The sequence below is a fragment of the Malaclemys terrapin genome, chromosome 19 (genome assembly GCF_027887155.1).
Source record: "Malaclemys terrapin pileata isolate rMalTer1 chromosome 19, rMalTer1.hap1, whole genome shotgun sequence".
In the NCBI taxonomy this organism is placed as follows: domain Eukaryota; kingdom Metazoa; phylum Chordata; order Testudines; family Emydidae; genus Malaclemys; species Malaclemys terrapin.
The window spans coordinates 11,412,231-11,440,078 of record NC_071523.1 but is presented as its reverse complement, the minus strand read 5'-3'; the positions used below and the strand labels follow the sequence as shown (position 1 = coordinate 11,440,078).

The following is a 27,848-nucleotide window of genomic DNA, read 5'->3' as shown; positions in this document are numbered from 1 at the left end:
AATGAGAGAAATTGCAAGTCATTTGTCTTTCATTTTTATTGATTTTTAGCACTGTATACCAAACGTGTAAAATATTCACAAATACTGGCTTACACTATTGTATACAGAGATATTAACATATTTAGGTGTACAACAGAAATACCAGTGAGTCTGGGGTGGTTGCATTTTAGAAGACAAGAGATTTATACAAAGTAACCCAAAGTAAGAGCTGATAAAATCCTATCCCGGCACAACTTTTCATAGTCTGTACATGGCCCATGTGGCACAAATATACTATTTTAGGAATGTTGTTGTAGTTTTAAAAAGATTAGTGGGACCTTTTCTTTCTCCTAGCATCTGTGAAAGAAGGCACTTGGTTCCACAAGAGTGCATCTACGTAGCAGGCAGGAGGAAAAAATAAAACTCCCTTTCCAATAAACTTTTCTATACCTAAAATGTCATGATTTTAAAAGCCAGTATCTCTTGGCAAGAATAGAAGCTTTTACTAGATTCCACCGGGAATAAGCATTCTTCCTTTCCTAATGGTATAGAGTTCCCATTGTAGCCCTGCAGGATACTGGAATAGAGTGGAACTTAAACCTAAGACAGTTCAGGCCTGACTATTGCTCATCTTTGGCCACTGGCCTTTCAGAGGCATAGGGCTGTATTACTTAAGAGTCAAGATGAAATGAGGTATATTACATCTTTAGAAGAATGGATAAATACCATCAATTGCAAAAGTGAGTATAACCCACTCTATATTCCCCACTGATTAGAGCCATGCGATGAACATGAAAGCTCCACAATCCAATCTGACTACTTAAATAGGCTCTCAGTAGTCTGTAGGTGTTCTGTTCATATCCACTAACACATCACTGATCTCTCTACTTTCTCTGAGACATGTGTGAAAATAGGACGGGGACTACAATATCGCTGATTAAAATATTTAACTAACTGCAAGGCAAGAATAACTCCAAGGTGTTTAACATCCTGCTATGTGGTTAGTTTGAGAGCTCAGGGCACTGTTACGTTCAACTGTACAATCCACACTAAGATTAGAACTGATGTTGAAAGAACTTTTGATGTATACATGATATCTAGAATGCCTCCCCTACAAATACTTTAAAATAGAGGACTCAGTTCTTCAACTGTTACTTACACTGAGTAGTACTTATTCCTGTGAGCAGTCCTATTTAAAAAAAAAAAAAAAAAAGTCTACTCATGTAAGTGCTATTCAACATGAGAAGGATTGCAGAATCAGATTCTTTATCAAGAATACTGTACCTGAGGGCAAAACCACTAAGGGACAATGCAAACACCACTTCCATACAATAATATTTAAAGTTACTGGTGTATGTTTATTTTCTAGTGCTTTCTGTAAAGCAATTAGATATGATTGTAAGTTGCTTTACTAAAATAATTCAATATGAAAAATGATGGGCATATTACAGATCGGAGGTGCAGATTTATACAAGGGGCCAACCACATGTACATTAAAGGATGTCTGTTCTCTTTACAAAAGTACCAAGTAACTTCTAAGCAGCCAAGCATTACACTTTTATATAGGTCCATTACTGTACAGTAATTAACATATGGATTAAGATACTAATAAATGACAAGTGATTTTGGGTGTCCATCTACACACATCTGAAGGGGGGCTGAGTTTCAGAAAGCGCTCAGCACCTGCCCTCTGAAAATTGGGTCCGTGGAGGTGTGACCCCCAAGAACTGAGGCAACCCAAAATCACTGGTCACTTTTGAAAAATCTTAGCTGGATTTTTTAAAAATGATTAGATGCTATGGGAGTATATTATGATGCCTGGGGATACATCCAGAAATAGTACAAGACACATGGCACATATTTTCAAGAGCAGACCTTAGTATAATTCTTGTGGGTTTTTTCCCTAAGACGTTATCAAAAATTATTTTTAAGCAAAAAAAGAGTTCCTTGGCTGTTGGTCGAAAAAAAATATCCCTGCAACATAAAAGTGTAGCATGAGGACTGCATCTGAATTATAGCTATAATCTCACTTATGTGGATAAAACGTGCATAAATTTGCCAGTCATATTCATTAAGGGAATTTTTAAAACCTATGACAAACCTCAATTCAAAATGGGGAAAAAAAAAAAAGAGATGAAATTTAAGCCCAACCTTTGAAAATGTTAATTGCACATACGTCTAAAATGAGGAAAAGGAGCCTCTAGCAACCAGAAGATTATTTTAATCCCCACAGTCAATAGGTCTTTCAACAGATTCACTGATACATCCATTAAAAAAGTAGCAGAGGTGGCAAAGCTGAAAGGGAATTGCAATTGGCAGCAAATGTGGAGTGGGCTGTGGAATGGCACGTTCACAAAGAAAACTGCTGTTCAACTGCACCCCTTCAAAGACTTTCTGCAGGTGTAATATTCAGCTGTGCAAATGGCTTTCATGAGCAGGAACGGACGCAGCTCTGCCACTCTTAAAATGTAATTTGCCTGACACTATTCATGGCAAAACTCCTAAATGAACAAAACCCACCATGCATGTCGCTAATTTTTTTGTGAAATAAAGTCCTCAGATTGGAAGCCTCTGAAAACAGAAAGGACCTTTTTGCATTTGCTCACCTGCTGCTTGTCACCAGGCCTAGATTAACACTTAGAGATTAGGCTCAAATAGGAAGATTAAAAAACAGAGCAGCATTATGCAGTGATGCAGGTCTGAGAAAAAAAAGGACAAGGACAATAGGAAAGGGAGCAGCACCCAGGGGTCAGAGCAGACAACCAGGAGTCCAGAGTTCTAGTATCTGCTCTGCCACTAACTCAAGTGTATGACTTTGCCAAGTGACTTCAATTTGGTGCTTCTTCAGCTGTAAAATGGGGATACCCTACTTACCTGCCTCACAGGGGCATTAATAAGCCTTCATTTTTCAACACGTGGAACAAGCTTTGAGATTCTTACACATTCAAATATAGAGTAGCACAGGAGTGAGCAATGTCAAATAGATCCCTTCAGTCTTCTCCAGTTGTGTTTTAACCTTCAACCTATTTACATGGCTTTCAGTCCCTGTGTTCATTTCTGTAACAGTCAAGCAAAGCAGTAATTGTTGGTTTTCATTCAATTCAGAAGTACCTGCACTCTTCTCTTCTAAGCACTGGAAATTACTGCTTGGGACGCAAATGCATTTTCTACATTACTGTGGCTTGCAGAATAAACAGGCAGTTTGGCGTCATAGGGACAGTCTGGCTCTAGTTCCTTTGCTGTTATATTTGTATAGGATTTGTTCCCCTATATCTAGTTCAAGTCACAAATATTTGCACATTTGTTGAATCTCTTGATTATTTCTGTGCTGGCTTTGGCAATACGAACCAGGTTAATCCCACATCCAACTGACATGTCGAATTCTGCTCTTCCAGACAGCGGAAGGTGGCAACAGGTTCAGCCGGACACCAAATACATTTTCCAACCACTTTTGAAAATGTAAATATAATAAAGGCCAAAGACAAAACAATTAAAATTGGTTTCCCCCTTTGGAAAAAGCGTTTTAATTATTTTTAAAAGATTTCTGTACAAAAATTGCAGCAGTGATTGATATTTGCCTCTCCACAGCTTGACAACAGAGACTTTTCTTCATTGGCAGTTCCCACAGGATCTCTTACAAAACACTATCTTTTTGGCCAGCTGTGCCTGGAGCCCCTGCAAAAACAGTTACAGAAAGAATTTAAAATAGCTTTGGTTCGAAGTTCACTTGAGCTTTAAAGCCCATGAAATGCTAGCAAGGCTGTAATGAGACGGTGGTGAAACAAGCTCTCTTGCTATTCCCACCTCAACGAGAGTCAAAGTAATGCTGCTCTTCTGCAGCTGCAGGGGATTTATGGGCCACAATGGGACCCTCTGGCTACATCCCCATAAGAGTTATGCCTGGGAACTGCAAACTAAATATCTTGGGAATTAATCTCTGCGGAATTTTCATATGAGCCAACACCATCGCTTTCCTTTCTAACTCCCTGGTTAGACATGTGCTCTCTCCGTACAGCCTGATCTTTGGTCCAGGGCTGCATCTCCCATAATACTAGCACCACTGTGACCTCAGGATTTCAGATCTTCTGCCAGGGTTGTCTTTATTCACATTAAGCTTGGACTAGATTTCTGAGGCTGATGTCAATGAACACCAGTAGGTGCTGTGCAGCTCTCATGCTAAGCATGTCCAGATACTGCTGTGTGAACTAGTATAACAGTGGCTTTTTGCCTAGGACTCCAGGGCACTTGAGTGGGGAACACTCCATCACTTTGCAGAGAACCGTTCAACAACATACCGATCACTTTTCCCAGCCAGGTAGGACATGCTTTTATTTCCAGCTGGGTGCTGAAGTTTGTTGGCTCCGGAGAATTTCTATATGAAAGGAAAAATGACCCACCAGTGCATTAACTAACAAAATAGATTCACATGATACTTCTACTCGCATCCAACCCTGTCTTGCCCATCATACCTTCAAGGAACACTTTCTGCTCATTTAAGTTGTGAGTTTTGGAATACAACATATTCTCTCATTCACCTGAAATGAGCATTCCTGACTAGGAGCTTCTGCTTGACATTTCTGTCTACAGAATCCATGGAGATGAAATTTCTACAATTAGAGAGGGATCCTGAAGAGGACCTATCCCTTTTCTTCTCCCCGACTCATCCCCACCACCATGCTTCATTTTATTCTACATCTCATCTCTCTCTGCGGAATGAGTTTGGACTGACATTGAAGTGACTGCACAGGAAACTGCATTTCCCACAGTATCACATGTAAACTGATCACTTGTTAAACTCTACACATAGCTGTAATGATCTGAAAGAGAAGCTTGTGGGTACCATCTGCACATCAGTCAGTGGGGCAGGAGGAGGGTGCACATGGGAAGAGGGCTTGTAACAAGCCTTATGGATTCGTGATTGAAAGCCTGCATCTCAGCATCAAGTGGCTATTAGGGGAGGTTTGACATGTCTACAGACACACTGTATCACCTTTATTTCTGTTCCTCATTTCAGAGTGTTCCCTTACCTTGCCTGTGTGGGCCTGCTTGGCTGGATCAAACTGGGATGACTGCTTGGATTTGCTGTTTCCTGAGACAGACACGGAGTGGAGAATAATTGATATTAGAAAGGTTCTTTTAAATGAACAGTAAATTCACACCAATAGCAAGTGCTCTTTGGCTGTAATGAAATATACAGGGCTGTCTTTCCCTCACTATGAAACACAGTATACTGCTAAGGAGAGAATAAGCTTTTAAATGGATCCTCATTACACCTGATTCAAGTCTCTCCTATTTCTACTCTGCAGGGTTTAATGAAATACATTACTCTATTGTGCAGAACAAGGAGCCACTGCCTTTGGTAATTCCAAGAACATTTCAACTGGTTTTGTAATTACATGGATGGATGGATGAGCAATCCACTTCACCAGGCTGATTTCTTAAAATCATTCCCAATTCTTCCATCAGTACAGGGCAAAGACATTACTGTTTGGATGTCACAGAGCTCTACACACCCACACCGCCCCAGGGCTCAGCCAGCCAACGGTCTCCACAGCCTGCAGCCTCGTCGGGGGGAGTCCAGCTCTTACCAGCGAACACCTTGAAGTTAGACTTGCTGTAATCAAAGGGGGTGAACTGCTTTGGCATTTCCTGCTCCTCTGGCTGCTGGGAGGCTTTTGGCCGTTTCTTCTCTTGTTTTGGTGTCTCGGTTCCTGGTTCACTGGTGATTCTCTCCCTCTTCTTGCTGGCCTGTTCCTGCTGTAAAAGCAACACACCCAAGGAAGGAAATGCGATAACCTCTCTGCCCGGTCACACTGGGCTCAGATGGCAGTTGCCATGGATACCATAAGGGGGGTTGGGAGAACATCATTTCTGTACTGAGATCCAAGGTTAAAGATGCTTTGCTCCCATAGCAGAGGCTTCTCAGATTAGAAATACTGCTGACAATCATAACACTAGAGGCCTGAATCTGTTGTTGGTCTATGTACACATTTTGGGGGGAACCGAGAAAGAGGAAGACAGAGATAAGGCCATGGCAAGTATTCTCTAGGATAGAGGAGAGCTGAAACTGGAGTAGGGTGAGGCCCAGCACAGATTCACTGAGGTCTGAAACGAGGCCTGTGGCTGTGTACAGGGTCAGAAGCCCAAGAAAGGTTCAATCCATAGATTCAGAGTGCCTGAGAGATGTTAAGTGCCCTGGATCGAGAGCAGAGAGTTTATATTTGCGAAGGCTAAAGGGGTAGCTTTAGAGATATTTGTTTTGTCCTTCACACTCAAACATTTGTACGTACCACAGCTTGCTGACGGACTGAGACAATATTCTCTGCTGTTGCTTTGCACTCCTTCTGCACCTGTTCACGAGCGGCTGTGAAAAGAACAAAACAGAGATTCAGCCAAGAGACATGCAGGAAAGCAGGACTGCATTAGCAAAGATCGCTCTCAAGAAAGAATGAGGAGCTTGTTTTGCAAGGGCAATCCTCTTACCCCAGATACCACATAGAGACAATCTTCATGATGTGAACCTCATTCATCAGAAAACTTGTGATCTAAAAAGGGTTCTATCCCCCAGACTATGGCAGGACAGGAGCATACCATATCTAGATTATGGGGAAGCCAGCGGGCCGATTCCTCAATAGTCTGTGGGCGGTGGGGAATGGTTTATCTCAAATCTCACTCCACCTTAGCTCTCAGCTCCCCTAGCTCTCTCTAACCCCCTCTTCCTGAAACACTCCCACCTGCTGAATAATTGAGGGCAATCAATCAGCAAACTAAGGCACCCCGCTGGGCTGGCTCCCTAGAAAAGATTTTGGGTGTCCCCAAGACGACTGACTAATTACTAAAAAGCAACAAAGAGTCCTGTGGCACCTTATAGACTAACAGACGTAGTGGAGCATAAGCTTTCGTGGGTGAATACCCATGTCATGCGTCTGACGAAGTGGGTATTCACCCACGAAAGCTTATGCTCCACTACGTCTGTTAGTCTATAAGGTGCCACAGGACTCTTTGTTGCTTTTTACAGATCCAGACTAACACGGCTACCCCTCTGATACTTGACTAATCACTGTTCTGCCAAAGTCTTAAGCACCTTCTCTACCTGAGGAATAACAAAAATGGGAAGTGTTAAGGGTTTTTTAGTAATAACTGTGCAGATTAACGTGCCAGCCTTCAAACACTGGATACCTGCATTCTATGTGGAACTGGTTACAGAGGAAGTGAATTTCGAGGAGTCAGCCTGGAATACATATAATTAAGCACTATTTGCAGTCTCTTGTCAGTGAATGGCTAATACGCAAACAAAAGGGATACTGCCTGTTAGCACAGAAACACACTGGAAGAGTTGTGTGTATGGAAGTTTGCAAAGCACTAGTTTACAATGGGCCTTGTTCCACTGACTGCATCAATCTCTCCATTTCAAACAGCAGTATGTTTTAGCCCCTTACAAATATACCAGGATTAGACAGAGGAAAGAGGTGGCCTGCCATGCTGAAAGGAAACTTTCTAGTTAAAAACTATGGATTATGATGATGGTAGTTTTAATGCAAGCACTCTGAACCACCAAACAATCAGATCTGCATTTGATTTCCAGTCCTGACCTTTTATGCTCTGTAAAGGTAAGGAGTACTACGGATGTATTGCTGGTAAGGCAGGAAGGAGAGGAGGACCTTATGTCATTCAGTGCTAACCACCCAAATCAGCTAAAATTGGTGTTGACTGGCTCTGAAAGGACTCTTGCTCAGAGTGTCTTGGTTGAAAAGGCTGTAGTTAAGATGCAGGGCCTGAACAGTGGTGTTACAGGGAAAGGGACATTCAGGGGTTTGGAAGATCCACCTTCCCTCCCCTCAATCTCAGTCCAAAAAAGTGGATGTTACCTCTCTGCTGTACTGCTTTCTTTTTGGCTTCTTCCTTTGCCTCTTTCTGCAGTTGTGCCTGACTCATCAGCTTCCACCGATTGCTGATCTACATCAAAAGAAAATCATCCAGGATCACTCACTCTGAAGTCAGACAGAATGGGGGAGGAGTTTACAGACCTGCACCGGCATTCATTTTGGAGTACAGAACACCAAATTTGACTACGCTGGAGATTAAAATTTGTTGCATGAACCATGGTTAAAATATGACTTTTTTTATTCTGTAAAGAGTCCTGAGCCACATGAATTAGCACCAAAGGATCCAGGTCAGGTATGGTGTCTAGTTGTAATTCAATGTTTTGCAATGTGGGAGATATGAGCTGGCGTTTCCCTTGTTCTTTGGAGGAGAGGAATACTGTAGAAGTCTGAAAAACGTCTCCCCTTTTCTGAGGCGAAAGGGAAGCAAAAAGGAAAAAAGTAAATCCAAGTAATCTCACGCCCCTCAGAAACTTCCAAAGGGGACTCGGAATTCATTTGTTGTCACCTGGTTCTTTCACAAAGAGCTGAGCAGTTTTCAGGAAATTTGGCAAGGAGACACTCACTTCATAAATTTTTGATGATGGGTCAAACTTTGCTGATTGTGAGATGTGGGCAGGATTCTGTTCTGAAGGCAGATACTACGAAAAGGAAAAGAAAAATTTCTTTTAACACTGCAGGCAGCATACATGTCAGGGGAAGTCACTGACGGCTGAGATGCACACTTAGTAGGTGCTAACTGGAAAAAAAGGTCACATTTAACATCAATTCTACAGAAAGCTAATGGTTCAAAAGAATGTCAGTTCACCCCTGTCCAAAATTACAAAGCTTGAGGCCAATAGAAATATTTCTATTAAAAGTAAATCCAATGGAAACACTTTTGATTACATTATCCTCCAGTTTGCAAGTCTAAACACACTGGCAAAATACATTTTAGAACATGGCAAACCAGAAATGAAATAGATTCAGATCAAGAGAGAACTGACTAGTTTATTTTCACCATCAAGCTGAGAGACGTAAAATACAGTCAAAGATGAAAAACTAGATTAAAAAAATGGTTTTAAAGGTATCCAACAAAAGTTTAAGTTTTTAAAAACATACGATTTTTTTAACCTGTTGAAGTGCCTCCTTAACATCCACTCTACAAGTTTCAAAACCAAATCCCATTGTTTTCCTTGCAAAATACATCTAAGCGTATAACCTTGTGATTCCAGTAACTGAGCAGTAGCTGATTTCATGCTAGGCTTTACTAACCCTGCCTTGTGAAAACTCCTGCTCTTATGGGACCCACGATATTGCTCAATTTACCAGCTGTCACTACAAAGTATATACAGTGCCCTTTACCATTCTAAACGGATTTTCAAAGGACTCCATTATGCGCTGAGCCTTCTGCTGTGCGACTGTTAAGTTCTTCTCATTCCCTTCATCCACATCAGGCTCCTTAAGGAATGCAGAAAAACCATTAGCATATAAAATACATAAAAGTTACTTACAGATTGTATGTAGACAATGAGTCCAGCATTGTTTGAAACACAGGATATGTGACCTGAGGCTTTTAAGGGCTAGTAGCGTTAGTAAAAGCCAAAGACATTTAGGATATCCCCTAGTGTCAAAAACGGAAACATCATCAACTAGGTTTCGCTTACTTGCAGCAGCGGCAGGCGGGGGAAAACAGAGAAAAAGGGGGAATGGAGGGAAGCGAGATGGGGAACTGAAGCAGTACTGAATTTTACTTCTATACTTGCAAGCCTAGAAAGTTCTGTTCTCTAACAGGACCCATTTCACACTTGCTGCTTGTTTTAGTAGTAGGTGAATTTTCAGTTGTATTTCTGGGCTCCTCAGGTTATTGCCGTATCATGTCCTAATCCACCTCAAGGCCCAGTGTGGGCAGTGACCCTGGGACTGTAAGAAGAGCTAATCCACTTGCCAGCTTCCTTCTTGCTGAACTTGGTTATGCTGTACACCTGACAGGGAGCACAGCAATATCTCCAGGAATACCCTATTCCTCTGCAACTACCTTTTGTGCAGCATTACTAGAACGCTTCACCAGTTTATCAAACCTTTATTTTCTAAAATTCAGATGCAGACCCCTTCATATTACTGGAGCTTACACTGAATATACTGATAGTGGCTGTAGCAACAAGACATGTGGAATTGGATAATATCCTTGTGCCGTCCATCTCCCCGTCGCTGTCCGAAAAGAGGCTCCCGCATTCCAGAACTGGTGCAGGTTCTGCAGAGAAAGGAAAACGAAGTTTCTGGTTTTGAATACTCCATTCCTATTGGATTTGTGTTCTGCTATGATCTCCCTGGCTCTGCAAATGAGCTTCCACTGAAGGTGAAATGCTTATTTTAAGGTGTCAAAGAAAAAACTACTTGATTTTTTTCCATATTAGCAGAAGTCAGAGGCTGTCTCCCATCCTTCCCAAATTACCTAAGGCTGAGAGGTTCTGAATATCATCCAGAGGAACACGTGAATTGTCATGAGGTCCAAACAAATGATTCTCCAGCCTCTGCAAACAAATTCAAATTACATATGTGATCAATACAGAACCTTGCTCTGGGATGCTTTAGGGGAATTTACAGAGTGGAAAATGACAGGCTAATCACAATTTAAATGTATGGGTGATGTTCTGAGGCTAAGTATTTCTAATATAGCTCATCTTAAATTGCACAGTGAATCCGACACCAAAAGGATGGCTGTGCAAATGGCTATTAAGAATGCTTTGCTTCATAGACACAAGGTAGATGACTGGGACAGCTGTAGTAACTCATCTGAAATTTTCCTTCTTAAAATCAGTCAATAGAGATTATAACAAACGTACACAAAACTTTGTCCAGCAACTGTAGCGTTTACTGATGGAAGACTTATTTACTATAGTCTTGCTTGGAGCTTTTAAAATATTGACTCATGACTGGTAGTTTTACAAGCATTATAGCACACAAGGATAAAACTGGGTTAACAGAGGGACATGTTTGTCAAATGGAAAAAACTAGTCAGTGGATTTAGTATAACTAGCTAGAATAAAATTACAATCTTCATGCTTCATGATATGGACCTCTGCTATAGCAGTTTCTATGAGTTTATGGTTTAACACATTAGCATGCTTAGCATGACACAGATAGTACCTCTGGGTTGGGTAGAGACCCTTTCTTCTTCACCGCTGTTGCAGTTTCAGACTAAGGGGGGGGAGAAAAAATAAGAAAATTACTAATGGTTAACTTTGAAGTATCTAATCCAGCAGGCACAAGCTTCCCCCTACCAACATTTTCAACACAGCTAGCAGAAGAACAGTTCTACATTTCCCTCCCGGGGGTGCGTGTCTGTGTGAGGATAGGTAAAATTACGACGCTGTTCACATAGCAAGGCTGTGTTTGTGCTCAGGAATGGCTTAATTTCCCTGTAGGAGGATGCGCTCCACTGTAGTAACAGCAGGTATGTGCTGACCTTTATTAAACCTCATTCCAAGCCTCTAGGTTGCGTGTAGGTTTCTGCTGTGCCAGCTGTGTGGGCTTTGTCATTGGTGATTTCTTATGTGCATCCAACAAGCTCTTATTCCCTTTGTAGGTAAATGTGATGTGTGCATAAAGGCAGAATAGGGGTTATGCCCCAGAAACCTCACTGTTGATTGCTTTGCTCAAGACTGAATATTTCTACCGTGTTACTCCCTTAGTTCCCTTAAGGGCCTGAACTACATTGAAGTCTGCAGTGAGATTTCATTGCGGGGGTAGGACGAAATGCCTACAGGAAGTGCTTCTATGTGCACTCTAGCATACTGTACAGTACTCAGGCTTCAAAGTGAGGTTACTGTCTCACACACAAATGGCAATCCCCAGCAACAGCCTTGCACTATAGCCTTGCGTGTAGACTATTTCTAGATTTCAAAACCTATGAGATCAATAGGAACCTCTGGAAGACAAGGTGCAAGAGATATTCCACAATAAAGTCCATGTCTTTTGAGTTTTGTTATGTGTTGGCAGAAGATCTTTGTACCTTGAGCAGAGGCATCTCTCGGGCCTGTTGGATGAGGAGATGCATTTCGTTGATCTGTTGGCGGACTAGTGGTGGGATCGGGTTGCAGCAAGCAATGATGCCCTGGGGTTCTCTAAAGACATAATGAATGAAACCGAGTTTGCTATATACAGCTAATAAATCAAACCTCCACATGCAAAGGACAGTCAACCAGATGTAATCAGAGGCCTCGCTTCACTGAGTAAGGCAAATCAGATTAGTCATCACTGTTTATCCAGTACAACTACAAAATGTGTCAATACCAAGTCTGAGCACATAAGAAAAGCCCGTTAGCTCAGCCCTCCTGTGTTCTTTCTGCATCCAGATTTAATTTCTCTCCTTGTCCAATATCTATTTTTCTTACAGAGGGAGTGTGGAGGGTTTTGAAATCACAGATGCAGTTTTATCTCCTTTCAAGTGTGGATGGTAAATTGTGAATACCAAGCCCTCCGAAAAAAATCTTGTTTACGGGAGAATGTCGTGGGGGACATAAGAGGGGTGTGGCACCTACACATTTTCCTTTACAAACTGAACCAACACCTAGGTGTATACTATAGAGTACTGATGGAGAGCTCAAAAAAGAAGGGAGATGCAATGACTGGCAGCAGTGTGACCATGTTTTGCATAGTAGGCGGAGTATTCCTGACACAAAGACACATGTATTTCATAGCCATCTGGCTTATGCTAGAAGAGTTTAGCATCTTAATTCTTTTGTGCATGGAATTTCTCTGCTTTGAAGAACTAAAGGCAAAAGCAGTGCTAATTACTGGGAACAACAAGCTAACCACAGAATAAAAAAAATAAAATAAAACAAGGTAAGAGGAAAACCCAGCTGACTGATGGACCTGGGATCAACTGGGACCTGGGACAAGCAAATTACATTCAGAGTTGTACAAAAACAGGAAAAAAACCAAAAAGGCACCAATACGTACTTGGGCAGCTCCTCTGCTATCTTCAGTAGCATATGGTTTGGTAGCACATACCTGCAACATAAAGAGCAGTAGCACTGATATCATGGTAATTGTGTTAATGTTAAACTTGTTTACAGAGAAATTTAATGGGGAGGGGGAAAAAAAACCAAACACCTTATGTATCATTTTGCACTGGATCCAAGTTCTTAAGAGTTAGAGTCAGTTAAGGAGAAATAAATCAGGATTGATCTAGAAAACCATAGAGGCAACTCCTCCCTCCCCCGATGTGATTTCTGATCTGGGGTTTACGGGGGTCAGAGGAACAGGGAGGAAATGGTGCAACTAAAGTACGGCGCCTTTCACTGGATAGTGTCTTAGATACACAGGAAGCACCCAAATCAACCATTCTTAGCAGATCCAGTGTTTCTTTCGACGAGCTGCACCACGCTGCAGAGATCCATTTAAAACTGTGTCTAATGAACGACTTCCTACCCTGTACTCTCATCCTCTTGGCGTGCCATCTTGTCCCTCCAGGCAAATAGCAATTTAAAAGCTGTTAGCTGCTGCGTGTTCAGATGCTTTTTCTGCCTCCTGTAGAGCTCAAGATAGCTGTCCTCTGAGAAGATGGGTTTGATGTATTTCTGAACAGGAAGAATTAGAGAGATTGGTGATCAATATCAAACAGAGTCATGTACCAACTCCCTTTGGCACTTCCCAGGCTGTGTTCTCTCTAGCACAGAGAATCAAGCACACAAGAGAGGACTGGATGGTTTGCAACAGTGGCTCAGGAAGTCAGGACTGAGGAGCCACTTGAGGTTTTTACCTTAAGCATTTGGGGCTGACAACTGTTTATATTTTAGTTCCAGCCACGCTCATTTTTTTAATTTGGATACATGAGGCAAGGAAGTTTTCAAGTCCAAGAGCATCCATAGACATACCAGATCTTTAAGTCTTGGTCGATTAGAAAACTACCCACCTCTTGTTCTCACTAGTGTTCACTTGGCAGTGTATGTTTGTCATAAAGTTACAGTGTGCTCCAATATCCGGGGCTTTTATTCGGGCTATCCAGAGAAATGTGAATAAATATTGACTCACTTGAAAAGTTTCAGTCTCTTGACACCTGCAGGTGGATGTGGATCAAGAGCAGCGGTTTTGAAGATAACAAAAGGTCTAGGACATCTAGAGCAGGGGTTCTCCATCTTTTTCTTTCTGACCCCTCCCCCCCAATGCTATAAAAACTCCACCATCCACTTGTGCCACAATAACTGGTTTTCTGCATATCAAAGTCGGGGCCGGCATTAGGGGGTAGCAATCACGGCAATTGCCTGGAGCCCCGTGCCACAAGAGCCCTCACTAAGCTACTTTGCTCAGGCTCTGGCTTCAGCTCCAGGCGTTGGGGCTGAGGGCCCCGGGCTTCAGCCCCATGCTTCGGCTTTCTGCCCTGGACCCTAGCGAGTCTAACACTGGCCCTGAAAACTGCTCGTGGCCCCCCAGACCGCTGGTTGAGAACCACTGATCTAGAGGTCCCTTAGCTAGTGGAACAGCTGAGCCCACACTAGGTGGGAATGGAGAGAGAGTAAGGCTGTAAGACTATTTCCTGATATACATACTGAAAATTAGGGATTCTGCCAGAAGGTAGGGAATGGGCCAGGCCCAACCTGGGGTGCTTCCCATCCTAGACAGTCTGTATTCTGACCCAGATAATTAGTCCCCAGGTGAAGATTTACCTTCAGGCAGATGTCCTTGCTGCGCTGCCACACCACCTGCAGCTGAGTGGGCTGTCCATTTCCTCTCTCCCATAGTGCCTCTCTCACTTTATCATAAATGTAGAGCAGGTAGTGAGTGTCGTCTCGGGCGTACTGGATCATTTCCTCTGGCAAAGGGCTGGAAGCAGAGAACTATCAGTGTTGCACAAATGTTTTATAGTAGCCCATCCCTCATCCTTGCAGTGCCCTCTGCCACAGCACGTAAAGACAAGCTACATCTGGGTCTACTCCCAAGAACGAATCCAGGAATTCTATGGATTCCTCTCACCAGAATCTCATTTGTGGGCACCATTACAATGATTTTCTCCATCTGACCTCTTGCCTATATCTGGGAGACCAGGATCCCCAGGGCAGCCATTCAATCAGATGGCAGGGGGTACCTTGTATAGTAATGTGGCTACCACTGTGTGCCTGCACAGACTATGTACCGCACCTGTGCTCTTCGTAGGCCAGGGGAGATTGCACTGCAGAGATCATTCTCAAGCTAGAATCCATCATTCAGTCCCTGTACTGGTTTACATAGCAGTTTTGTCTGGAAGTTAGAATTTTTTTAGTGGTGCATCTGTTATAACAGAATTGCAATTTTAGAATGCTAGGCTGAGCAATGCAGGGAAGGTGGCAGCAATTACTTCTTCAAGGAGGTGGCAGCTTTTGTCATAACATTACACTGTAGTTATGCATTGTTCCTATTGCATTAACTCAGCTTCCAAAAGTCTTTTGTTTCGCTGATTTTAAAAAACACATATTACAGCATTTGGAGAGAACTTAGTGCTCATCAAAGTAAGGGGCTAAAATAGACAGCCAAGCACAGTGTACCATAGGCAGGTGCTGTACATATTAATCTCAACCCCATTCAACAAATCTGCTAATGCATTTCAGCTCTGTTTTGAAGCCTGTCCCTTTTATTCCAGTTCACCACCACCACAGTACTAACCAAAAATCCCAGTGAGCTATGTGGTTTGGGGGTCGGCTGAGAAGTGAAACAGTCACCCATTAACATGCAAACAAGTCCTGAATTTGACTCTTAACTCTAATGCCAACACGTCAGGATAAAACTTTTACCGAATCCTCCAGTCAGCCAGCTGATACCGCTTGTCAGTTTCCACATGGCAATAGAGTTTTAGCAGGTGGTCCAGGGAGTGCCTGCCAAGGTTGAGGAGACGGGCAGCCTGGTGAGTATCAAACATGTTCACTAAGTACAGACCAAAATCTTTCTGTAGCCACTCCACATCTGAGTCGGCACCATGAAGGACCTGTAAGGCAACACAATCAAATGCATCAGAAACAAGAATGTGAGACAGTGGAATGTGGAATAGCACTTGGGATGAGAGGATAACCAATTCCACTTAGGGGCCTGAAGCACTGAAGCACCAGAGTTAGAAAGTTATGTTTCTTTGCTGGCATTTCTCCTTCCACTGTCAGTGGCATAACAGCAAGTACTTGGTTTCACCCAGACCATGTTTCCACACTCAGCCCTCTCAACAGATAACTGGTAAACTACTGAAAAAGTATTTCTCCCCTGCCCCCACTTCCCAAAATAGATAGTAAAACCCAAGAGCTTTGGGGCTGAGAAGATGCCTGCTAACTGTTCAGTGACATTGCTTATGATGTTCCCCATCCATTCCCTCCTGTTTTTACACATTTTTATCTAGTGGGCAAGCTCTTTGGGGCCGGGACCTTGTCTTCATACTTGTCAGTAAAGCACCTACAATCAAGAACAACAGAAATGGTACCTGGTTTGTGTCCAGCACAGTCTGATGGATACAGACCTGCCTAAGACCTCCTGATGGGTGGTCATATCCATTTTTGGGCCATTACCAACTAAGCAGTGCTCATTCTCACAACAGTGACTTAGATGTTACTAGCATCTTATGGCCTGGTCATACAGGCTGATTCAGTGCTCACTGAAGTCAAGGGGAATCTTTCCAATGATTTCAATGGGGATTGGATCAGGCCCATACCATGGCTCTCCCACTTGTGCCAACCTTTCTCTGGAAGGAGGGAGTGGCCAGGGCAGGAGGATAAAGCATGTTTTCGGACAGAGTTAAGCCAAAAATAAGTTATCCAGCATAATTCTGAATAGGTTGGAAGAGTCTACTGACCTTCACAATAGCAGGGTCCGTGAAGGCCTCATTCAAAATATACATGTCACTACGTAGCTCCAGAGTGTCAATAATGAAATCTTCCATCCGGGTGGAAATCTGCATCAGACATGTCAAGCCCAGGAAACTCCTATAGGAATGGTGCTACCAGACAAAGGACAGAAGTTAACTCAGAGCCCCTGCAGGAGTGGTACTATGAAACCCAGAATGACCAAAAGCAGAGGAAAAGATGACAATAAATGAATGAAGAATGCCTCTAGACAAAAGTTAATGACATGAACAGATTTCAGGTCTTTGCAATCATTGCTACTGTTTTAATAATACATCATCTGAATTAATTTTGAAGTTGGTCCTTTCCATGGATCTTAACATAACCCAGAGGATCATAGAAAAAATTCAAAACAGACTAAATTCATTATAAAGCTTATAATAGAATAAAGTTTGAGAAGTTAAAATGGCAGCCAAAATCCCATGCAGCCTTCTGAATAATAAAATGTAGCAGGCTTCCCACATCAGACCTGGGACATATCACCTAACTCAACATAAAAAGGATATAGTACACAAAGCAAAAGATGATGGACAATAGTATAACGTGACCTGCTAAGTGCTAACTCAGCATATGTAATTTAAAACAAAGAGCAACACACTTACCTCCAAATCCACAGCAAATTCTTTGCAGCTTACAAGCTTTTCGTTCAGTTCTACCAACTCATCCAGGGTGGAGATAAAATGGCAGGGTGTGTCCTCAACAGGCCTGTACATCTGACAAGGCAAGTTATTAGATACCCACTTGTGGGGACATAGTGCTCTCCTCCCAGAATACCCAAAAGTTTCTGAATTAAAGACTGCTATCACAGGCTGTAACTGCTCCCCTCAATCATAACTAGGCTACAAGCAGGGTCTACTGCAAACTGATTATCTACTTCTTCCAACATTTTTTCTAGATTCGAATGCTAATTTAACCTGGGAACTAACCTGGAGTTGTGGTTTCTCGAGAGCTTCATCTGGTGGAACAAAGTGCTCCAGTTCATACTGGTAAGGATGAGCAAACCTGCACAAATAACAAAAAAGGAATCTGTATCATTCCAATCAACTTCACCAAGCCACAGGAAGTAGTTACCAAGAGATACTCTTTGTGAGCCACCAGTTTGCCTAGTATTGACCAGCAAGCCTAGCACAGAGCAGATTTGTTATGCATGGGTATAAAAAAATGATGAACATATATGGAGGCAGCTATAAGTGAAGAAGCATGCATGTGCACAGACACAGAGAAGAGCCACATAAGGTGCTGCATGTGACAGGTACACGCATAAAAGGATTGCATACAAAATGCATATAAATCTAGTGTATTTCCAGCATCCTGTTGCCTATTTAATTTCTTACATGTCTTGTTCAGTCTGCTGAGTTCTCTGTTGATGGAGGAAATCGGCTAGAGCAGCCGGTACATCCAAGTCCTCAGGACGCTCCTTTCGCTCCCGCCTGCTTTTTGCGAGTGCTGAATGACCAAGATGAAAAAATTAGACAATGCTGTACAAATAATGTGTATTCCTAACTCAAGTTTCTCTCCTCAATGCCTAACCTAAAACCCATTAAAATCATTAAGTACTATAAAACCCTAAACACTCCTGGCCTACTGCTTTTAAACACAAGATTTCTATCTGTGCCTCATTTTATAACTCAGGAGTAGGTATGACAAGAACATATGTCACCCTGCAAAGATTAAGTAAGATGCGCAATGCTAATATAACAAGACATTTTTTAAATTTAATCACTTGGTGCGAGCATCCCAAAGATGAATAATTCTGGCTGCCAAACATTGCTCTGCAATGGAAAGGTAACTAGCAGCTCTACCTCCATTATATTTGCTATTAGAAAGTGATGAAAAATAATAAACGAAAGTCAAATCAACTGTTAGCAGCTAGAACTGCAATTGCATTTTAATGGAGGAATGCTGATTAAACAACAGAAGACAGATCCCAAAGACTTGGGATGTTATTGTGTGCGGGGGGGGGGGGGGGGGGGAGGGAGGAGGAAGAAGAGAAGAACTACTGAAGCTTTTGGTTGCCTTGTGCCAACTATTTGGTTAAGGAAGCCAAAGCAAAGAAGCTCACATCTAATCTTTTTTTCACTATACCAGTAAAATAACCCATTATTTCTTCTAAGCTCAACTGCATTTACGCAGGACCTGGTACTTCTTGACATCAATAAGAGCCTGATCCCTGACTTTAGCGGGAGCAGGATTAGCTGCGAAATATATTCTGTTTTACAGATTGTTACATGTGCATCCACAGCAAGACATTTTACACAGACTTGCCTTTAATAAGATTAACAACATCCGAATGGCATGCTTACTACTTCCAAAGGGTTTTAGTCTCCTTCTGAGATATACGTTCTTTAGATTCAATGATTTCTTTTGGCTTGTGAGGTTTGGTTTCTGTTTGATGTTCATTATAAAAATAATAATTAGGGCTGTTGATTAATTGCAATTAACTCATGCGATTAACTTACAAAAATTAATCGCGACTAAAAAAATTAATCACGATTAATCGCAGTTTTAATCTCACTGTTAAGCAATAGAATACCAATTGAAATTTACTAAATATTTTCGATGTTTTTCTACATTTTCATACATATTGTATTCTGTGTTGTAATTTAAAATGTATATTATTATTGATTATAAATATTTTCACTGTAAAAATGATAAAGAAATAGCATTTTTCAATTCACCTCATACAAATACCATAGTGCAATCTCTTTGTTGTGAAAGTGCAATTTACAAATATAGATTTTTTGGTACACAACTGCACTCAAACAAAACAAACAATGTAATGCTTCAGAGCCTATAAGTCCACTCAGTCCTACTTCTTGTTCAGCAAATTGCTAACACAAACAAGTTTGTTTACATTTACAGGAGATAATGCTGCCCTCTTCTTATTTACAATGTCACCAGAAAGTGAGAACAGGCATTTGCATGGCACTTTTGTAGCCGGCATTGCAAGATATTTATATGACAGATATGCTAAACATTCGTATGCCCCTTCATGCTTCGGCCACCATTCCAGAGGACATGCTTCCATGCTAATGATCCTCGTTAAAAAAAATAACGCGTTAATTAAATTTGTGACGGGGAGAATTGTATGTCCCCTGCTCTGTTTTACCCGCATTCTGCCATATATTTCATGTTATAGCAGTCTTGGATGATGACCCAGCACACATGTTGTTCATTTTAAGAACACTTTCACTGCAGATTTGACAAAACGCAAAGAAAGTACCAATGTGAGATTTCTAAAGATAGCTACAGCACTCGACCCAAGGTTTAAGACTCTGAAGTGCCTTCCAAAATCCGAGAGGGATGAGGTGTGGAGCATGCTTTCAGAAATCTTAAAAGAGCAACACTCCGATGTGGAAACTACAGAACCCAAACCACCAAAAAAGAAAATCAACCTTCTGATAGTGACATCTGACTCAGAGGATGAAAATGAAAAAGTGTCGGTCCGCACTGTTTTGGATTGTTAGGGTACATCCAGACTACCTGTCGGATCGGTGGGTAGCGATCAATCTATCGGGGATCGATATATCGTGTCTCGTCTAGACGTGATATATCGATTCCCGAACGCGCTCCCGTTGACTCCGGAACTCCACCAAGGCGAGAGGCGGTAGCAGAGTCGATGGAGGAGCCGCAGCCATTGATCCCGCGCCGTGAGGATGGGAGGTAAGTCGAAATAAGATACGTCAACTTCAGCTACGCTATTCCCGTAGCTGAAGTTGTGTATCTTACATCGACCCCCACCCAGTGTAGACCAGGCCTTATTGAGCAGAACCTGTCATCAGCATGGACGCATGTCCCCTGGAATGGTGTTTGAAGCATGAAGGGACATATGAATCTTTAGCGCATCTGGCACATAAATATCTTGCGACACTGGCGACAATAGTGCCATGAGAACACATGTTCTCACTTTCAGGTGACATTGTAAACAAGAAGCAGGCAGCATTATCTCCTGCAAATGTAAACAAACTTCTGTGTCTGAGCGAGTGGCTGAAGAAGGAGGACTGAATGGACTTGCAGGTTCTAAAATTTTACATTGTTTTATTTTTGAATGCAGTTTTCTTGTACATAATTCTACATTTGTAAGTTCAACTTTCATGAGAAAGAGATTGCACTATAGTACTTTTATTAGGTGAATTGAAAAATACTATTTCTTTTGTTTTTTTACAGTGCAAATACTTGTAATCAAAAATAAATGTAAAGTGAGCACTGTACACTTTGTATTCTGTGTTGTAATCAAAATCAATATATTTGAAAATGTAGAAAACATCCCAAAAAATTTAAATACATGGTATTCTATTATTGTTTAGCAGCACGATTAATCGTGATTTTTTTAATCACTTGACAGCCCTAATAATAATACGAGCTAGGCGGTATTATTATTATATGCTACCCAAGGCAAATGAAGCCCTCTTGCTCTGGCCTTCTTACCTTCAGGCAGCGGTTTCAGAGCGTTGGGTTTGACAAAAAGCTTAGGTACAAAGGGAGTGTTGGAATTGTCAATCTTCTCTCGAAATCTGAGCTGTGGTCGAGTGATATTCTTGGCATGTAGCAATCGGAAGGTTTCAGACTTTGTTCGGTGGGATTCTCCACTCTGTTTAAAAAACACATTTGAATGGATTTTGAGATAGTCTATTAAGACTCACTCTATATGCATTTGAATATTAAACTCCAGACACAATAAGGAAAAACTCCCCTGAAATTAGAGCACAGTATCTAAGGTCCATACAATAGCATCTAAATTAGGTGCCCTGGGGCCCTGAATTCAGGTTAGAGAGAGATCTGTGTGCATGAAATCTAGATCAGAAACCCAGAGATCCTGAATCTGGAGTGAAGAAAGGGGAAGCACAACCAAAAATCTAAAGGGACGTTGGGTTACTGAACTCCCAACCACCATCACTACAACTCAAGCCTACACAAATAGCTCAAGTTAATTAAAATCAGCTGACTGTCAAAGTCTCACCTTACGGTTCCAGCTGGAAACAATTGTCTTTGGGAGCTGCATCCCTGCAGGGAGGATAGGCTGCTGGTTCTTGTTCACTCCTGCTGCTTCATCCAGTAAAATACCCTGAAATTCGGGAAAAGAAGCTTAAGCAAAACTGTATGAAACATCCTGTACTTGGCAGTCTAGCCTGACTGAAAGGAGAGAAATGTGCAACTGCTTCCAAGCTCACCAACTCCGAATTTTGTAAAGGGCAAGAGTGGCCAAAGGCTAAGTATGGAATTCTAATTTTAGGGATTAGGAGAAGCAATTGCCAAGGAATCAAAGGAGAGTTTCTTCAGAGGTATTCATGTGCTGATCATCCCAGTCCCACACTCTCCTCTCATATCTTATCCTCCACTCTGCCCAGTTTTTAGATTGGGCCAACACAGAGTTAGTCTTGCATCTAATTTGCTTGGCAGAGCATAAGTAAACAACTCTCAGCCCTGCTGAGAAATGAACCATTGTTATAGTGGCATTGTCTTCTAGTGGCTGAGGCACTGGCCTGGGAATCAGGTTATTTATTTATTTATTTATTTGCATTATGACACCATCTAGAGACCCCAACTGAGATCAGGGACATATCATGCTCGGCACAGTACAGGCAAATAGTAAGAGACAGTCCCTGACCCGAAGGAGATGACAGTCTAAATAGACAAAAGTTTGGAAGGAAAACTGAGGCCCAGAGAGGTGATGTGACTTGCTCGAGGTCACACCACAGGTCAATGGCAGAGCCAGGAATAGAACATGGATCTCCAGATTCTCAGCCCCAGATGCAATGGCCTTTCTTAGGCGTCTTTCACACTCACTTTGCACAAGTGTAAATGACTGCATGAGGTTCCAGGCAGCAGAGAATAAAGCTGTGGGAGGCTACAGCACCAAAGCCCAAGGTGCCATTAGTGGGGTCTGGGAAGCACTGATTTAAATGACTGGTTTAAGAGACTTTACTTTTGAATGCGACTGGTCCTGAGGTCTCTGCTCTCAGCCGCATGTCAGTTTAATCAGCTGCCAGCCTGTTTGCTTCTTTATGGCTGGGGTAATTATTCCAGTTCCCTTGCTCCCCTGGGATAGTATATGATACATCCGCTCTGGCACCCACACAGGCAGCCTTCTCTTCCTCATTTGCAATGGAAAGGTTTGATTGACTGTCTCTGTTTTTCAGGAACAGTTGGAGCCCTGGTTTCTATTCCTTCTGCTGTGTGACTTAGGGCAAATCATGTCACTTTTCTGTGTCTCTGCTTAACCTTCCGCCCTTTGTCCATTCTATTTAGATTGCAAGCTCTTCAGCCAAGGGATAGCTTGTGTGTATGTACAGCACCTAATACAATGGGTCCCAATCTCAGTTGGAGCCCTTAGGTGCTGCTGTCATACAAGTAATCATTCTCGTCCTTACAGGTTCAGTTCCAACCTACTGCTGTGATTTGAAATACAAAAAGAGTGACAGACAGCTCAGAAAAATAGCCTGTAAAAAATAGAGGCTGTAATTTAAAAAAACAAAAAACAACAACAAGAGATACCTAAGAAATAGTGACTATAAGAGAATAAATGTTTAAAATGAAAGCGATCTAAAAGTGAAGAACAATGTGTAATTGCTAAATATTGCCATTTTAATTTCTGTAGAAAGAGTGATCCACTGAATGGTTACAAGACAAAAAACCTCATGGAAAGTTTACTCACCACTCTTTCAAGAATGACATCATTGGAGTCAACCAGCAAATCAAATTTGTCTTCCAGCTCTGTTGCTTTGCTGCGATCCTTGATGTGACTGCGACAGCCATGATACTGCATCACCTTGCTCATACTAACAAGAGAATAGTTCAGTTACTCTTTAAATGACATTAAAAGCAAGTATACTAAAGACTGGACCAATTAAGATCCTCCCGGAGCTCTGGCTACTCTGACGTTTGCAAAATCAAATACAGATCCTTTAGATACTGTTGTAAGAGCTTTGAACATGAGAAGCTCTGAGAAAGTGCTAAGTATTGCTATTTATTTCCACTGGGTCTATGGAACTTAGATTGGGCCATCTGGTTAGGAAGTCACTTTTCCATCAGCCCTCACCTGCTCAGTTCTTCACCTAAATTGTTACAGCTACTTTACAGTAGTAAATTGAATGACTCAATTTTTATCATCACCATTTAAATTTCATGTATCAGAAAAGCAGCTGACACATTTTTAAATACAGCTGAAATATACGTAATAAAAAATGCTCATATATTGTTTTATTTTGAAATTTGCAGAGAAGAGAATTCTCTGCCCCTCACTCTGTTCCCTATCGCTAGGTTTTCACCACTGACACAAGAAAGCCAAAATGTCCTTACCAGTGAAGCAGCCTGTCACCTTGCGTTTCACAGTATGCCCGGAATCCAGGAAAACTGCGATAGAAGTCATATTCATCTCCAGGCTGAGGGAGCCCATTAGATGCCTTAGTAGCAGCCACCACAGTGCCAAGTGCATGCTGTTAAAAAGCATCACATCATTAAAATATAATTCCACAATATATATTCATTTTTCTATGTCCCTGCCAGATGAACACACTGTAACCCCATTCCTCGCATTATATTACTATTCCTAAACCAAGACACAACTAGGCCTTTTAAAACAAGAGAGTTTACAACCATTTCTATCCGAGTTAATGAAACTAATACTAAAAAGAAAAGAAAAACCTTAAACTGAAGATGTTTTGGTTTAATGGAAATATTATGGGTATACTAGCTCCAACTTCAGAACCAGGAAATGCTGTCTCTCTAGGGCCATGTCTACACTATAAAATTAAGTCGACCTAATTTACATCGGCATACAGCCACTGCAGTAATTGCATCGCTTGTGTGTGTCTACACTTTGCTCCTTGTATCACCAGTGCATGTCCTTACCAGCAGCGCTTGTATCGATTTTATCGTAGGGCATTGTGGGAAGCTTCCTGAAAGCCAGTAACCATCTATGCAAGCAACATCGTGTCTACACTGACACTGCGTCGACCTAACTACATTGATTTTGATTCTACGCCACTCACAGAGGTGGCGTTATTAAGCTGGTGTAGCAGGGCAGTTAAGTTTGCAGGAGCGAAATTTTAAGCGTAGTCACTTCCATTGTGAGGTCGATGCAAGGCAGCTTACATCAACCTAACTCTGTAGTGTAGACCAGGCAAATGAAAGGTCCCTGGGTGAGGGAATGTTTAGGAATAAAATTTGTAATGATGGAGATGGCAAATACTATGTTTTTTAAATCAGTTTGTAGAATGCTTTGTCATGCTTGGATTAACAGTCCAATATAAGTGTCCACCTATATCCCAAAAATCAAGACCTAGCTGCTAAATGCATATTGAAAACCCTTCTTACTGTAGGGAGAGCATTACAAAAAAATTAAGAATATAGAAAGCAACAGAGGGTCCTGTGGCACCTTTAAGACTAACAGAAGTATTGGGAGCATAAGCTTTCGGGGGTAAGAACCTCACTTCTTCAGATGCAAGACATCTGAAGAAGTGAGGTTCTTACCCCCGAAAGCTTATGCTCCCAATACTTCTGTTAGTCTTAAAGGTGCCACAGGACCCTCTGTTGCTTTTTACAGATTCAGACTAACACGGCTACCCTTTTGATACTAAGAATATAGAGAATCCCACCACTCCAGTGTTGCCAAATCTGAGGGTTTCCTTTGAATTTTTTTCCTGTTAAGACACAGATAACTAAATGTAGGGCTGCTTTTGGCATCAGGGGCCATGCATGAGCTAGTACCAGCTGTTTAGATTCAACTGATCTCATCCCCATGATTCTAGTTCTCCAGCCTCCACTGCAGGGAATGCCCTAACTAATGGGAGGGGTTATGCTGACAATTTGCCAGGAATAGGAAGACTGCATGAAATTAGGAAAAGGGAGACTGCCTCCAGTGCCCACGGAGACAACAGGCCCTAGCTTACAATTCTAGTTCCAAGTATCAGGGAGTCCCGTGGCCTACACCTCTCCATGCAACAGAACTACAAACACGGACTCACTTCACGGCAGTGAGATGCAGCGTGTCCCCCCACTCTCCCGGGGCAAGATGGGTTAAAGTGGGCGGCGCTGGGAAGCTGCACGGGAGAGCTCTGGCTACGCGTGCTGTGCGGGGAGGTGTGGGGGGAAGAGGATGTAGGTTGTATGTGGGGGCAGCATCCCCCACCCCCCGTGCCCACGCTGGCGCCCGGGTGCCCCCCCCTCCCGGGCTGCCCGGCTCACTCGAGCTCTACCCCGCCCATGGCGACCAGTCCTGTGCTGACAGGGTGGGTGGTGCAGGCCCCGGCTGCAGCAGCAGGAGATGGGCGCAGGGTCACTGCTCCAAGGCCCCGCTTCCCCACCGCCTTGCCCCTTAGAGCGAAGGCCCTGGGCAAACGGGGGCAAGGCCCATACTACAACGCCCGGCATGCAACACTCCGCCTCGATCTCGGCCGCCCAAACCCCGCTACAGCGGGCACGGAGACTGCTGGGAAATACAGTGTAGAGAGCGTCCCCTCAGGCCTCAGCATCAGCTAGGACCGCCAGCAGGAACTACAGTCCCCAGCATGCCCCGCTGCGGCGTGTGTGTCGCAAAGCACGCCGGGAGTAGTAGTCTGCGGCGGCTCCCTCGCGTACCTTGACGAAGGAGTCGGCATCCCTGAACCCCGGTAGCACGGTGTCTGAGCAGCCCCCCGGCGGCTCCTCGGTGGCGCCGCCACTCCCCGTGTCCATTATCTGGCCCGTCTGAACTGCTGCGCTACGACTCCCCAGTCCGCCGGCAGCCGCCATCTTCGACACGGACCCACGTGACGCGACAATAGCTTAGTCTCGCGCGATAACAGAACCGCGGGGGGGGGGGGGGGGGTTGCAGGGAAGGCAGAAGTGCGGCAAGACGCATGCGCACGCACTGAGCGACGGCGGGGAGAGCAGGGGTTGCCCTATAACTTTCTGGGTCTTTCCCTCTTTTTACCTCAGAGAGGCCGAGCGAGGCGAGGCGAGGCACTTGTCCGCCTTATGGGCCCGGAGCCTCCCCCACCGTTGCCGGCAGCGTGCTCTGGGGGCGCTCATCCCAGCACTGGCCGCCCCCCTCCCCGGCACGGACCCTCCCCACCCCAAAACCACCTTTCAAACTCACCCCCCCCCCAAGCCCGCTGCTGTCCCTGGGAGTGGGGCGCTCTCCCTGCCAAGGTGCAGGGCCCCAGTGCAGCCGACTGCCCCCCACGCTGTAGGGTCCTGGCTGCTGCCCTTGCTGTAGTCGGGCCATGAGCCTGAACCCACCCCCTAAACCTCAGCACTCCAGTCCGGGGCTTGACTTCAGGTGAGGAGAGGTTATTCACTCCGCTATCCAGCGTGACTCCCGGAGTAAATGGACATTTCCTAGGACTAGACTACAGCCTGAGATAACCAGTCACATGTGTTACCTGGCTTTGAGTTGTGGAGTTTGTTCTACAGCGGTTCAGAGATTTGTGGCATAAATTTCAATCTGCCAGCAGATGGAGACTACAGCTCAAGTTTTTACCGCTGACATTCCTCCACCAGTATACAGTCTGGGGGAGTTGATTATTTCAAAGCAGGAATAATCAAAATCAAAACAGGTAAAACCCTTTTTTCCCCTATCCCTGTCCAGACACTTTGGATTTCCTATGTTTCCATGGCCTGTGTTATACAGGAGGCAAAATTATAATGGGCCCTTCTAACCTTAACATCTTTGAATCTATATCAATACAAAACATTTGATAGGAAAGGACATCATCTAAACCATCATCCCTCCAAATACACACCACAGCGATTAGGATAAAATTCTATTTCTTCGGTCTCACAGAATCAGTTTCTTGTGCTAAGAAGAAAAATGCCCAAAAATCTGGAATAAAGAAAGTTCGTGTTCTTACCAAATTGCAGCCCACTTAAAGATATAGTTGCAATTGCTGGAAACTAAAACAAAAAGATTTATGAACAGGCAAACTCCTTTGATACAGGTAGTCAATCTTGACTGTTTTTCTGCACCTGCTGTCATGAAGGAGCTATAGCCAGCCATCTGGACTGGTATAGGAGAAGACAGTCAAACCCATAACAAAAAAAACAAGTTTCTTAGAGAGATCCAATCCACTACCAACGGTGTTTGTGCCTTCTGTGGGTTTCTGCCAGGGGTTCTTAAACTTCATTGCACAGTGACCCCCTTTGGACAATGAAAGTTACTACACAA

At 43.1% G+C, this 27,848-nt stretch overlaps 1 protein-coding gene across 1 annotated transcript; it reads right to left on the bottom strand.

Annotated features, from left to right (window-relative positions):
* Positions 1-18: 18 nt before the first annotated feature.
* EXOSC10 (exosome component 10) lies at positions 19-26,435 on the bottom strand. Its single transcript, XM_054009210.1, has 25 exons — positions 26,282-26,435; positions 24,002-24,138; positions 23,358-23,481; positions 21,663-21,767; positions 21,131-21,293; positions 18,037-18,148; positions 17,629-17,704; positions 17,305-17,415; positions 16,654-16,797; positions 15,614-15,804; positions 14,513-14,669; positions 13,278-13,426; positions 12,807-12,857; positions 11,857-11,968; positions 10,992-11,042; positions 10,297-10,375; positions 9,974-10,095; positions 9,207-9,302; positions 8,429-8,503; positions 7,848-7,935; positions 6,270-6,343; positions 5,568-5,736; positions 5,007-5,068; positions 4,275-4,351; positions 19-3,654 (listed from the first exon to the last, which is right to left on the bottom strand). The coding sequence occupies exons 1-25, from the start codon at positions 26,432-26,434 to the stop codon at positions 3,624-3,626; spliced, it is 2,709 nt and encodes a 902-aa protein (XP_053865185.1). The 5' UTR covers position 26,435; the 3' UTR covers positions 19-3,623.
* Positions 26,436-27,848: the final 1,413 nt, after the last annotated feature.